Source organism: Eulemur rufifrons, chromosome 16, assembly GCF_041146395.1.
Source record: "Eulemur rufifrons isolate Redbay chromosome 16, OSU_ERuf_1, whole genome shotgun sequence".
Taxonomy (NCBI): Eukaryota; Metazoa; Chordata; class Mammalia; order Primates; family Lemuridae; genus Eulemur; species Eulemur rufifrons.
In genome coordinates this window covers 3,098,829-3,113,492 of record NC_090998.1, presented here as the reverse complement: position 1 = coordinate 3,113,492, position 14,664 = coordinate 3,098,829, and the positions used below count along the sequence as shown (strand labels likewise).

Here is a 14,664-nt window from a genome sequence, read left to right as displayed (position 1 = left end):
GATTTCCCTTCCTCACGTGGCTTGACCTTGTGCTTTTGCAAGAAAACATTAAAGGACACAAAGTAACCCTTGGGCCAGGGAGGAAGGGTCCCTAAGTAGCCATTCCCTTTCCCTCTTCTTCCCTGGCGCACTGAACAGGCTCAGCGCAGCCCAGCACGCTTCTGTCGCAGTGGGACAGAGAGATGACTGGAAATCTGTAGGGCAAACCAACCACATCCCTTCCGAAAAACTTCAGATTAAAAACATATGTAATTTCTAGTTTTGTAGACCTCACCTCTTGATTCATATGTCTAAAAGGGATATTTAAAGAATGTGAAAGGTTTGGAAATGGAAAGAGGACTGGAAAGCAGTCCTTCACCGTTGCTGGTGAGATGGGGGTGGGGGGTGCAGGGGGGCTACCCCAGCCGGCCCCTTCCCCACCTCTGAGTGACTGCCCTCTCGTTCCGTTTGCTTCCCTTAATTTGATGTTGGTAGAGTCTTGGTTTGCCTGCTCAGTCTGAGTGTTAGCCTGGCTCTGCTTTGTCTAGGAACTTTGGAACCCTTGGGGTTTCCCAGCGTGTGTGTGTGCGTTTTGGATCTCAGTTCTTACATTCTTACATGCATTTTGGGGGGTTGCCTTCATTTCCTCCCCATCTGGAGATTCATGCTACACTAGTTTTTATAGCACCGGACATCTCCTTGCCCTGTCGTGTGCATGGTAGCCTGGGCCTGCCGGACCAACCTGACTATCACGATGCCTGCTTACCTCTCCACAACATCGCAGACCAGCCAACTTGAATCCCTGGCGAGGCCGCAGTGTTTGTCATTGCCCCCAGGTTTTGGGCTGGACCTCAGCCTTGCAGTGCAAAGGCTGCCAGGGGCATGGTGTTGGCACTGCTTTAGAGCACATACCCTGCCCAAGACAGAGCAGAAAATCAATGAAAGCCCCATTTCTCAGACCACCACCAAGAAAGTCTCCCCTCCCTGGGCGCTTGGCCTTCTGCAAGTTTAGTCTGGTCGATTGAGCATGGGCGTGACAGGTAATGCCCCTGGAAAAGGGGAACAAAAACTCTGTAGTGTCGGCAGCAGGAATTTTATGAAAAGATATTGCTCCAGTGCTGGGTCACTTACCAGTAAGTATAGTGGCACTACGGCCAAAAACAAGTGTACGAAGTGAGTCCACCTCAGCACAGGGCTGGCCCAGAGTGGCAGGAAAGTGGAACCTCGAAATGTTCCTGAGAAATGAACGTGTCTCTTTCCTGGCGCCGACACCTACAAATGTGCTGTTCAGAGGCCAAAAGGAAGTCAAAACCCAAAAGAATCTCTTTGTACGTGCAGGATGTTCGAAAAGCGTAAAGGGGAAGTAAACTAACCCTGGGTGCTTTACAGATGTTTATGCATGAAAGAGGCTGCAGTGTATCAAAAGGGAAGACCTTTGGGGCCAATCTCCAGCTTTTGAAAGGGTGACACTCTATAATGTTCTCAAGCTGATTTGGAATTCTGTATTTTCATGTGGAAATGCAGTTATAAATGGTGGCTCAGCTCATGAAAAGCCATTTTCCCCATCATGTCTCTGTATACAATACTGGGCTAGTGACACCCCAAGACCTAACCACTTTCCTGGGGAAATGCAACATTCCAGGCTGGGAATTCTGGGATATAGATTTCTACTTGGCAGGCCGTGCCCATGGCCTACCAGGCACTGGCTGTAGAGACCTCTCCAGCTGTCAGCCTGTGGTAATGACGCCTTTGTCCAACAAGGGGGAGCTGGGAGCCAGTGCAGTGAGCAGAGATGGAGCCTGAGGCGAGGCAGAGCCCCTGGGCTAGAGCACAGCTCCAGACCAGCTCCCTGGCCGTCCCTTTCTTTTTGTGCAAGAATCTTTGAGAATGGCCCAACAATTTGCTTTCCTTTTGCAACTGCCCTTACCTTTGCTTCCAATGAGAAATTCTTTCCTGCTTTGGCTCTTAATGAAAACGGGCCTTCTGCATGGCTGGCCCCGGGCCTGGTGCATCAGAGGGCTCAGTAAACGTTTCTCATATAGATTATTCGTCTCTCACATTGTCCTTAAAATAAGCCCCTGATCCTTACAAGGAACTTCTAATTGTTCTTGATATTAACACCAGTGTAGAAGCCAGTGGCTTAAATATGACCCAGCGGAATTGAAGGATGGAATTGGAAATTCAGGGCCTCAGCTGACTCCCATCCCAGCACACGCTGTGCCTGTGGTCATCGGGCTGTGGACAGAGCTAGGCCTTTGACCTGGCCCCTTTGGGCTTTGTGATCACATCCTCACTTCTCCTTGTGAGAAAGGCACAAACCCTTCTCTACCTCTCAGGCGCAGGGCTAGGGCTTTTGGGATTGTGAATACCAAAAGGACTGAAGTAGGTTTTGTCTGCATTTCAGATGACTGTCCAAGCTCAGTATCTTCAGGGTTTGTGCGTTTGTTTTCTCCAGGTATCTGAACATTTCGTTTGGTTCGTTGACAGGGTGGGAGGGGAAGCTGCAGTGTGTTGGGGTCTTGTGCAGGGCCTTTATGAGAAAGCAGGGAGAAGGCAGAAATATAGAAAGAACAAGTTCTAAGAAGGGGGACTTGCCACAGAATGGTCCACCCTGTCTCCCAGCCTGGCAGCCCTTGTGCCCCACCTGGTCAGGGCCAGGTGGTAGTGTGGGGGCACCCCCAACTGAGGAAGGTGAGACCTGGATTCAGGCCCTGCCTTCACGGCCTCCGTGGCCAGGTTTCTTATCCTTTCCGAGCCTCTTCGGAGATGGGGTAGGAAGGGATGGCGTACCTCCCGTCCACGGGGAGCTGTGTGGCTCTTTGAGCTGCTTTGAGTAGCCACCATTTGTTAGATTTGCTTAGAGCCTGTGTTGGCCTTTTTTTTTTTTTTTTTGAGACAGAGTCTCACTCTGTTGCCCAGACTAGAGTGCTGTGGCGTCAGCCTAGCTCACAGCAACCTCAAACTCCTGGGCTCAAGCAATCCTCCTGCCTCAGCCTCCCAAGTAGCTGGGACTACAGGCATGTGCCACCATGCTCGGCTAACTTTTTCTATATATTTTAGTTGTTCAGCTAATTTCTTTCTATTTTTAGTAGAGACAGGGTCTCACTCTTGCTCAGGCTGGTCTTGAACTCCTGACCTCGAGCGATCCACCCACCTCGGCCTCCCAGAGTGCTAGGATTACAGGCGTGAGCCACCACGCCGGGCCTGTGTTGGCCCTTTAAAGAGAGCAGGCTCTTAGTTCAGAGTAGGAAAGGAAGATTTGGGTTCTAGTCCAGGCTCTGCCTCACTTAACTCCTTTGAGCCTTAGACCCCTCATTGAAAATGGAGACCTAGGGCCTGTCCAGGTGGCCAGCGTGAGGCCAGGTGGAACCGCATGTGGAGAGCGCTTGGAAACCAGAGTGCGCCGCCCACGCTGACTCATGCACCACACTGGAAAAGGGTGAAGCAGGCTGTGCTGTCTGATGGCATTCTGCTTTTCAAGATTCAGTGACACGCCTCACCTGCCCCCAGGTGTCAACAAGTGGGCTCTAAAGAGCTGCTTGTGGGGTCACATTTCAAAAGGCAGTGCTGCTTCAGAGGGGAGATCTAGCTCATTGCCAAGGCGGAAGGTGGGCCTGGAAAGCTTGCCGTGTTGGAGGCGGGCGGCAGAGAGGTCCGCGGATGAGAGTGAAGACCCGCTGGTGAAAGCTCCACCCTGGACCGAGCCCTGGGGAGCTGGGAAGTGATGGCCGGAGCCCAGAGGAGGCAGGAGTGGTTTGAGAGGTGACAGATAGAACTGTGAGCAAGAGAGGGAAACCTGTTACCCTGATAGTAAAAAAACCAAAAGACTTCTATTTGCCATAAGCTTGCCGATACCTTTGTCCTTAGAACCTGTGAACCAAATGATCTATTTCTCACATCTCCATAAAAGGCAAAGAAATCACCATCCAAAGCAGCGCCCGGGCCCTGCCTGCTCTCGGCAGGTGGTAGTCTGGGGTGGAACTCCCCTGGTTTGAATGGGTTTTCCCTCCCATTTCTTCTTTTGAAAATACTATTCATTGGGTGTTTTTTCTGATTGTAAAAGTAATATGCATTCATTATGGAAGTCTTGGAGCATACAGGAAAGTCTAAAGAAGAAAGTAGGAACCGCTCACGCTGTCGGCTCACCCGACCCCTCCCGAGGCATGTTCTTCTGGCCTCTCACGGTCTGCCTTCTGCCCGTTGTCTGGGACACCTTTTTCTTTTCTTTTTAAACACTTGCTTTACCTGATGTATCCTTTTTCTAATTTCATTTCCTAATTTCTGTTCTCAATATTCTGTTATCTCATATTGTCCTCTGTTGGAAAGGGTGTATGAGGATGTGGTCTACGTAAAAGGAGCTAAAAGCTGTATTTTGTGATGTGCAGAAAGCAGAAACACATTCTTTAATCTACACGTGCAGGTGCCTGCTGCTTCGTTCCAGATACTGCTTGGTTGTGTGGCCCGGCATTGTCCCTTGCTGCCGAATATGGACACTCTTCCCTCCGGGCTGCGGCCTCTTCACGCGTCATGAGAGTCCCGGGAAGCAGCAGGCTGTTCAGTGACGTTGTGTTTGGTGGGGTCCGCCCAGGGGCTCTCAGCCTCAACAGTGACACTACACCTTGAAACCAGGAAGGTGGACTGTAGGTTAGCTGTGAGGCTGAGCAAACTTTTTAGGAAAGAAGCCCTTCTCCCTCGTCCCCACGCATCAGCTGGTCTACCTAGGACCCTGGAGGATCAGCGTCTCTCTGTCTCTCTCCCTCTCACACACGCACACACACACACAGACTGTCTCTGGCTTTGGTCTGGAAGTGTATGAGATTCACTGTGCACAAAGCACATGCAGAAACCTGAGGGTCTTTAAAAAAGAGAGGACATGTACCTGTGTTTATTTAGCTGCGCGGCAGGAGGCCTCTCAGCCAACAGTTTGTCTGGCCCCTCTGTTGACTAAAGCAAGGTTATTTCTTAAACCGTGTTCTTGTAGACCACACGCTGAGCCCCTTGCAGGCCCAAGGCCCCGTCCCCCGTGTGTGCTCCTGTGGTTCTGTGATGGTCCCTTGCTACCTCCTCTCCCTCGTCCTTGAGTAGCCGTCAGATCCCAGGTCCTAGAGATGTCTCTGCACACTGTCTCTCTCAGTTCCCCGTCCGCCCCCCTCACCAGCATCATTCCTGTAAGTTTTTGGTGCGTCCTGTCAGCTCACCCCCTTTTGGTCTCACAGTCCAAAGTGTGACAGCCATCCCAGGGCGGCATTGGACCCCTCCACAGAGATGGCAGGGCCAGAAGAAGGCGGCTTGGCTCTCCCTGCACATGGGGGTCCGGGGATAGTGACAGGGACTGGTGGAAGTCACCTGTATGTGTGTACATTTCCCCCGAATCGTCCTGGCTCGGAATTGGAAGCACTGCAGAAGTCAGAGCCCTGCAGGCCCATCACGGGGACAGGTGCTGCCTCCACGGGCTCAGGATTCCCTCCTGGGGGCGTGGCGGCCTGACCGCGGCCGCCCCCTCTTGCCCCGTAGACTTATCGAGGCTGGTTCTACCTCCAGCACGTAGGCCTATGGTGAGAGAATGTTCCTCCTAGGTCTGGGTAGTGACCCCAGGTTGTCACTTAAACACCTGGAGCAGTCTGTCCCATAGAGGCAGGCAGCCCTCTCCAGGGGCTTCGGGCATCTTTGAGGAGGGAGCCTAGGACCCAAGACCAAAAAGCCACTGTGTGGTAATTCCTGGATGCCACTCTTCCCGCCCCCAAGGAACAGAGGCAGCAGGATGGGCGCCCTTCCCAGCCTGCGCCCGCCAGTGGCTGCCGCCTGGCGCCTGGGCCTGCTCTTGCTCAGTTTCTGTGCTGAAAAAAGGACTTAATTCATTTGTAGACTTTGTTTCCCTTGTTTCTGCTTCTCCATTTCTTGTATTTTTTTTCTTTTCCTGCTGTTGTTCCTTTCTCACTTCTTATGCTTTTTGTCCTCTGCTTGTTTTTTATTTCACCTTCTCCCTGTCCCTCTCCACTTCCAAATTCCTCCTCCTCTTTTTCCTCTTCCTATTTTGTCTTTCTCCGTTTCCTCCTCCTCTCCCTTGTTTGGTCCTTTTTGAAGTTGAGCCCAGTGGCGGGACTCCACGGCGTAGACCTCTCTCCTTCTGCCCTTGCTGTGTCCAGGAAGGTAACGTAACTCACCACCCTCATCCCCACTGCCTCGGAGGGGCCGTAGCAGCGTTAGTCAAACAGGGAGCCAAACTCCAACTCTCTCTCTGACCCTTGATAGCCCTGTTGCAAAATGTCATGAGTATGTGGCAGTTTCGTACAAGGCACAGTATCCCTTTGACTGTCTAAGGGGAGGGCCGGGACACAGAGTGAAGCCAGAGCACCCCTAGGTCCCAGCCTTTCAAGGCTGCAACAGGACTTCTGCAGTATTGCCCAGCCGTTCATGGCTGGGGACTTTAAGTCTCAAATCCATCAGGCAGAGGGGCCAGGAACACAGGTGAGGAGCCTCCCACCTGTGTGGCAGCTGTTTGAATCAGCAGAGTCAAGGAATACTGTCCTTACAAAGACTGGTCTACACAGGTACCCTTCAATTCTTCTCCAAAACAACCACTAAAAGCAAACTTCTCTACCTTGTGTCTTGCTGAGTGTGGTTTTTTGTTTTGTTTTGTTTTTTAAGTTTGTCTGATTTGAAGTCTGTTGTGGTGATAAGATTGTCGTGGAAAAGGCATGTGGGGGGGGGGTGTGGCCCTGACTAACCCTGCTAACCTCTTCCCTGCCCTCCACACCTCACACCCGACTCTCACCCGCCACCGCAGCCCTGCTCATCAGCTGGGCGTGAGCTCCCCTGTGGCTCCAGAGCACTGTTCACATGTCTCCTGGGGGAATTTTCGTCTCTACACGTGGGGAGGCGGGCAGGAGGGAGAGCCTTCCCGGTGTTGCTGCGGCGTGCCGCGCTGGGCAGCTTGCATGCCTGGGCTCCATCTTCCATGGCCACGTGGGCACACTGTGCAGAGAGGCTCCGGAAGGAATGCATGGAACTGAGCTGCAGGCTGGTTTGAAAGCCAAGAACCAAGTCTATTGGGCTGGGTGAGGAGAGCTCTGGCCCCTGGCGTGCGGGCAGCACTCCACAGCAGCAGGCTGGGCAGGTGGGGGCGTCCATTCCGTCCTTCAGAGCAGGGCTCCCCGTGGGAGCAAAGCTGCGGGCACCGGGGCACAGGCACTAACCCTGCTTGTGCGAGCGCCATGCATTTCTCCTCCCCAGAGTGTGGCCACCGGGTGAAGGCTAAGTGGCTTAGGCCTCGTGTGAGTCAAGCAGACAGCGCCACAGAAAGAGATTTGTCCATAGTGAGGAGGGAGCTTGATCCTGAGAGTCCCTCCCGAGGACGCACTCCCTGCGCCCCTGGGCTTGTCTTAGCAGGGCTGCAGCGTCCCCCGCAAGCAACTCAGACAGTGGAAGGGATGTTGAGAGACTTCCCAGTCCAGTGCCTCTTAACCTGAGGCCCATGGCTGGACTCAGGAAGCCTGCGAGCAGCGTGGGATTCTGTCTGAAGTTGTTTGGCGTGTGCTCATAAGCACTTTTCTAGGAAGAAAGTCCCTAGCTTTCATGAGATTCTCAAAACAGTTTGTAATTCAAAAATATTGGAGAACCACGGACATAGTCTGTCTTTTAGGCAGGACCACACTTTTGCCACGAGCTTCTTTGTACTCCAAGGAAAAGGAGTTCGTTTCCTCCTTGGGTGCTTTGATCCCTTGGAGAGTTCATTCCACCCTCCTGCTACAGCTAAGCCCAGCGGGTCAGGCCACTCCTGGTGGAGACTTAGATGTCAGCTGTGTGTTGGTTCAGGGCACCTGAGCTAGTCGGCAGGCAGCCCAGACACTGCTGTTGGACTGGGTCAGAGCAAGGCACGGCCGCCTACTTCAGTCTCTAGGGTCTGCTGCTGTTTCTCTGCTGTTGGTGAGAAACCTGCTAGTCGTCCTGGGGTGTGCTGCACGGCCCCCGAGCATGGGGTGGGACAGTGCCAGGAAGCTTGCTAGGCCACAAGTGAAGCAGAGGTGTCTTCGTGTCAGGATCCAAAGAAACGGTGTAGTAGTGGCCCCAGAGAAGGGCAGTACCCCAGGAAAGAAGTGGGCTAAATGAGCATAACTTAAAATGGGAGCAAGATACAGTTTATAAATCCACATTTGCTTCATTTATTAGACTGATTTCCACAAGGAGACCTAGTACACAGCAAGTGCCAGATAAATATTAACTGAAGGAAACAAAAAAGAGAGGGCAAAGCATTTAAGGCATACCGAAAGAGAACCATTGAGCAGGAGAGGTAAAAACAAGCTCCCAGGAGGGAGGAGTCACCACCGGCCGAGGCCACTGATGGGCACGGCAGGGCCGGGGACAGATGGAAGCGTAGGCTGCGCCAGACCCGGGGAGCGTGTGCTGGGGCCTGTCATTCTCTGCCCCCGCCATGGCTGTAGGCAAACTTTGGACCTGGCTTGGGAGTGTTCCGGCAGCATCTTGCTCGGCTCTCTTTGCACATTTGCCCCAGTGTGACGATTCCTGAGGGCCGGGGTAGACCTAAGGAGACACTCCATGCAGCCGACACACGCTCTCTCTTGGCAGGCATGGGCAAGAAGGATGACCCCAAGCTGATGCAGGAGTGGTTCAGGCTGGTGCAAGAAAAGAACGCCATGGTGCGCTACGAGTCTGAGCTGATGATCTTGTGAGTGGCCTTAGGCCAGGGGACCCAGCACGGGGGGACGTCGGCCCCATGCCTATGCCAGCAGACATACTGGCCCTTCCTAATTTAGTGGGGTAAGGGGGGTGGTCCCCAAGTCATTGTTGCTTGTTTCCTTCCCTGCCCCGCAACCTCAGTGCCCGGGAGCTGGAACTGGAAGACCGGCAGAGCCGACTGCAGCAGGAGCTCCGGGAGCGGATGGCCGTGGAAGGTGAGCGGGAGGGGGTGCCGTGGGAGGTGAGCGGGAGGGGTGCCGTGGGAGGTGAGCGGGAGGGGTGCCGTGGGAGGTGAGCGGGAGGGGTGCCGTGGGAGGTGAGCGGGAGGGGTGGCCGTGGGAGGTGAGCGGGAGCGGATGGCCGTGGGAGGTGAGCGGGAGGGGTGGCCGTGGGAGGTGAGCGGGAGGGATGGCCGTGGGAGGTGAGCGGGAGGGGTGCCGTGGGAGGTGAGCGGGAGGGGTGCCGTGGGAGGTGAGCGGGAGGGGTGCCGTGGGAGGTGAGCGGGAGGGGTGCCGTGGGAGGTGAGCGGGAGGGCTGTGGTGCACGTGGAAGCCCGTGTGGCTCCCGCCTCCAGGGCCCTCACGCCTGATGTCTTCGGCTGCTCCCCAGATCACCTGAAGACCGAGGAGGAGTTGTCAGAGGAGAAGAAGATCCTCAACGAGATGCTGGAGGTGGTGGAGCAGAGAGACTCCCTGGTGGCCCTGCTGGAGGAGCAGCGGCTCCGGGAGAAAGAGGAGGACAAGGACCTGGAGGCCGCCATGCTGTCCAAGGGCTTCAGCCTGAACTGGTCCTGAGCTCCCACCCACGCTCGCCGTTGGTCTGTTGGCATCCACCTGACCGGGCTGTGGTCTCCAAACCACCCGGATCCGAGACCCGAGAAGGCCTGGCACCGCCGTGGAGTTTGCACCCAGATGCCCGTGTGCCTCTTGAAAGGGGGGTCAAGTCTCATGTGCTGCAGGGAACCCCAGGTGACGAGGATCGTCCAAGGTGACCCCACCTCCTCCGAAGAGACTTCCCGCTCGGGAGAGAGGAGCATGTCGCGTATGACGTAGGAGTGGGGGACCCCACACACTCCCTGGGGACGCGCCGGCTGGTGCTCCCTCTCTCCACGTTTGGTGAGAGAAGGAAGCTGCTCCCTGTCTGTCGGAACCACAGCCGCCGCAGAGCGCCCCTCCGCGGGGCGGGAGGGCAGCCGTCCTCATGCTCCCTGAAGCACCACCAAAGAAACGAAAAATGCACCCCACAAAAGCAAGATGTGAGTCGAGACCTGGGAGAGGGGCAGTGGCCATTCGGGGCGGTGCCCCCCAGCATCGCATGGGACAGAGGGGCGGGCAGGCTCTGGAGCTTGTTATGCCAGCGAGGAGTCGGCAGAGGGTCTGCTCCCCAGCCCGACCCCACACACTGGACCGCGTGTGGCCAACGCCCCGGGCCTCTCTCTGGCTGTGGCCTGGGGTTGCTACGTTTTGCTTTCAGTTCACAACCATTTTGACACTGGAAAATACTGACTTTGGGGGTCAGGGCGAGGCCTTGCATCCAAGCCCCCGGTTACAGACAGGCGTTGTCACTGGTCAGTGCTGTACGTCCAGGAAGGGGATGACCTTTCTCCTGGGCATTTTTCCTGTGTTTGCACACTGAAATGAAGTTGACCTGGCAAGATGCTCAGCCGCTTTGGACCCTTTTTGTCAATTAACTTATTTTTTTAATACTTGAAAAGGAACAACTTCATTTTTATATCTGTACTAGAGACACTGATCACCTGGCACCTGGGCAGGAGTGACAGCGAGGCCTTTGCTGCCTCTGGCACAACCTGGTCCAGAACTGACCGAGTGACCAGGTGTTTGTCACGTGCACCTATTTATTAGCCTTCTTCCTCGTGTTACTGGCCTGGCTGGCACCACGGAGCAGCCCGGGACCCTCACGAGGTTCCTGCTCACAGCTTTCTGTCCCCTCCTGGAACTGTGTCTAGCCCTCCTCTGCCTGGTGCTGTGCTCTCACCGGGGCCCTGGCCTTGCCGCAAGAGCCACCCGCTTGTCGAGATGCGTTTCCAGCGCTGTCCGGGGCCGAGCCAAAGGCGGAGCTGCCGCTCTTGCCCCTCCCTGTTGGAATCCTGGCTCTGCAGAACCCATTTTGTCTGTGTTGGTGCCAGGGTTTCGCCTTCCTCGGCACGTATGTTAAAGTTTCGGGGTGAGCCCTCTACCTGGCTGGCCAAGACAGTACAGGGTGGGACCTTGTCATCCACGTGGCTGATGAGAATTCCCTCTGCCCCACTGAAGACCCAGCCAGACAAAAATGCATTCGCTGCAGCAGGTATTGGGACTTAGGCTGGTCTCTCACAAGCAGACTCCAGCCCTCCGTTCCCAAGGGTGACGGGAACCTCCCCTGTGCCAGGACCTTCACGGGCAGTAAGAGGTGATGCTAGCTCTAGGGCCAAACTGTTCGTTTCTCACAGTTCAGGCTGCGTACAGCTCATCAAGCCACTCACTGAGAAAATTGGAGGGACTGGGGTGCTTGTCTTCAAAGTAGCACACAGCCAAGGCAGGAGTCCTCCAGCGGCAGGCAGCCTGGGAGGGGCGCTCCAGCCGCCCCCGGTGCGGAGGGCTGCGTAGAGCCGGGGCCGGGCAGCCGCGCGGGCATCCTGGGGACAGGGCAGGCCGAAGGTCCGTGCTGACCTTGGAGTTTCCGTGGGGAACTACACTGTGCCTCAACTTGAACATTCATCCTAACGACAAAGGGAAGACCCTGTCTTATTCTTCTCTTGGCCCCAAAGCTGCCGTCTCTCTCCTGTGGAAACCCAGGAGATGTGCTGCTAGCAGCCGTCACAGCTCTGACTTCTTCGCTTCCTGTTTTCTGCTGAGGCAAAGTCTCCATTTTTATTCTCTTTTCTTAAAAGGGGGGAGAGCAGGGTGTTCTAGATTTCATCTTCAAACCCCAATCTTCCAGTAAAATTGGACTTGGGACAGGACCTTCACTGCCCATGTGGCCTTTTCCCGGAGCCCCTTCTCTCAAATGCCACCATAACCAGCCAAGCCCTGGCGGAGCTGCCTCCATCCCTTGTCGCTCCTGCTGATCCCAGAACAGGGGAGCAGTTGGCAAAGTGACTCATCCGGGGAGCCACAGTAGTGATCCGCTCTGAGTGGCCTAATGTAGCAGGAACACCACATGCCACCCTTGCCTCCTGCCGCTGCCCAGTCCTGGCCAGCCTTAACATCACGGCATCCTCTCAAGCACACACTGCTGCCTGCAGTCACCAGACAGGGGCCTGGGACTTCGCGGAGAGGCTCCCGGAGTCCGCCAGCCTGCACAGTGTTCCCCAGCTCCTGGCGGTGTTAGGACTTTAGATTCTAGGAGAGCACTTTTTTTTAAAGATCCCATTTTGTAACCACTAGTTTGCAGTTGATTTCAGTGCTCTGGTGACTTGTTGGGTGAGGTGTTTTCCAACTCTGGAAATGCACACGGTTCCAGGCAGGTTTTCTTCCCGAAAATGAAGTCCTCCCTTGAAGGCAGGGAAGCAGGATAGACATGCATAGACATACGCACATCGAACGCCAGCGCTCCTGCCGCAGAGGGTGCGAGCGAGCCCAGGCACAGGGCCGATCCAGGGCAGACCCACAGCCAGCACCCCCGGAGGGCACAGAAGGCAGCGGCCCTGAGCTTGAGGGTGCCAACAGCCACGCTTCGGGCCTCTGCCCCCAGCAGCCCTCCTCAAGCCTGTTTCGACCAGCAAGGATAGACTATTCTTAACCCTTTCAGAAGAGGGGAACCTTTTCAGTGGGACAGGAAGGAGAGTTAAAAAAAATTTTTTTAAGTGGTAACATCTGACCCACAAAGGGGAATGGTCCGTTTTATGCGCAATAAAAGTTTTGCAAAGAAATACAGTGTTACTTTTTAAGTCATTTTATTGTAGTTGGGGGTGAGCTGGGCTGCACTTCCATGCAAGGCGCAGTGTGTTTAGCATACGTGTGGGTGTGAACAAGGCTGTTTAAAGAACGCAGCAATTTTTTTGTTTTAGTTTGTGCTTTCTTTAGTCCTCCATACATTCCTGGCTCAGCCATCAGCTGCTGTCACTGGAAAAAATGTCTGAGGTGACCCAGTTTGGGAAGAAGCTGCTCTTCAGACCAAGCCCCGGTAGCCTCTTTTTTTTTTTTCTTTTTTGAGACAAGGTCTTGCTCTGTCACCCTGATTAGAGCGCAGTGGCGTCAGCCTAGCTCACAGCAACCTCAAACTCCTGGGCTCAAGAGATCCTCCTGCCTCAGCCTCCCCAGTAGCTGAGACTACAGCGTGCGCCACCATGCCCGGCTAATTTTTCTATTTTTAGTAGAGATGGGATCTCGCTCTTGCTCAGGCTGGTCTCCTGGCCCCAAGCGATCTTCCTCCCTCAGCCTCCCAGAGTGCTGGCATTACAGGTGTGCGACACCACGCTCGGCCCCCAGTAGCCTCTTTGAAGTAGAGATTCTCCAAATCAGAGTGACCCTGTGGTCCTGGTGACCGTCCTTCCAGGCTGGCCCAGGCTCTGTCCCACAGCATGACTGACCAGCGAGCCTAGTGGTGGGGTCTGCAGCCCCCAGGCCTAAGTTGTTCCTATGTTTCAGTGTCCCCAAGTTCATGGGGTCCTGGAGGGAGCTAGTGTCACTCTCCTATAGTCTGGAATCATCCCCAAGAGATTAAAGGGAACAGTCCTCGCCAGCTCTTCTGCCTCTGCTGCAAGACACCTCCGAGGCCCATTCCGGCTCTCTCCTCCCTTGCCTTGGTAGGCGATTCATCAGAGTATCGCTGTCTTCGTGGTCACCCACGGCGCTCGCCCTGAAGGCACCGTGCCTCTCTGAAGAAGCAGTGGCAGCCGCAGGGAGGGAAAGAGCAGCACCGGACGTGTGGTGGGCATCCTTGCTGGCCTGGAGACCCGCCGGTTCCCGAGCCGTCCAGCTATGCCGCCAGCTATTCCAGAAAGAAGAAAGGCCTGGCCAGGACGAATGTGGCCATCGTAGGAAGAACAAGAGGGCAAAATTGTGTAACCACCCCCAGAGTGAATACACTGTGGCCCTAGACTCCGGGAAGGGAAGCAGGGCTGGGGGTCGCCTGGGCTGGGGCGCCCATTTTCAGAGCCGCACTAGGCAGGCTTTGGCCGCAGTTGACGGCAACCCAGGTGGCAGGAAGTGATGGCTGTTGCTTTAGGGAGGCAACCAGAAAGAACAGCTGCCAGCCGGGCGGGCACACCCCGGGGGCACACAGGGAACTCTCCCTTCCCCAGAACCACCACGTCTGCTGGCTCCAAAATCCCTCCTGACTCCGAATCCTCTCATAGTCCCTCCCTAGGAGTCAGAGTCGAAAACGGTGAAGGGACAGAATGTGCCTTTTTCTTTTGCTTTATGAGCTGGCAGACTGGTCCACTTACGAGACTCCCCCCATTTGTGTCACCTGCCTGTGCTACTCCGCGAGGACTGTAAGAAACCATCCTCGTAGGGGGGCTACTACCCCTGCACACCAACCAGCCGGGGCCAGAGCCTCACCTCGGCACACAGCCGAGGGCCTGAGGGCAGGCACGGGGCTCGTAGACCCCAGCGGTGCTCCCGACCGGGAAGCACTTTGGCAGCTCCGCTCCTTGTGTCCCCTGTCCTAAGGCTTCCTGCAACTGGGTCTTAGATGGGAAGTTACAGTCCCAGCTTCTGTGGCTCCGCCACATGTGCCGCTGCCTCTCCCTGAGAAGCTACCGAGACGAATGTGTCCAGTGATGTGCACACACCTGCCTCTTCATGCCCACGTGGCCTTTCTGGACCAGAGTGGACATCCAGTTCTGAAGCAGGCTGGATTTCAGCCTTGGGACCACAGGTGGGCCAGCCGTGGAGGTGGCCCAGGCCCCAGGACTAGGCAGGACCTGAGTTGAGGATCTCCCTGCAGCAGTGGACACCTGGACCCTGGTGAGACTACACGTGGTCTTGAGTGTCCCCAAAGTAGGTAGAGGTAGCACCCTCTGGGCCCAGGGAAGGCTCCTTT

At 55.3% G+C, this 14,664-nt stretch overlaps 1 protein-coding gene across 1 annotated transcript in view; it reads left to right on the top strand.

The window, feature by feature from the left end:
• Positions 1 to 10,668, top strand: part of MICAL3 (microtubule associated monooxygenase, calponin and LIM domain containing 3) — a 185,428-nt gene extending 174,760 nt beyond the window's left edge. The window contains exons 30-32 of the mRNA XM_069490679.1: positions 8,566 to 8,665; positions 8,818 to 8,891; positions 9,286 to 10,668. Coding sequence (XP_069346780.1) covers positions 8,566 to 8,665; positions 8,818 to 8,891; positions 9,286 to 9,470 — 359 coding nt within the window. The 3' untranslated portion in view covers positions 9,471 to 10,668. The remainder of the gene's footprint in view (positions 1 to 8,565; positions 8,666 to 8,817; positions 8,892 to 9,285) is intronic.
• Positions 10,669 to 14,664: the final 3,996 nt, after the last annotated feature.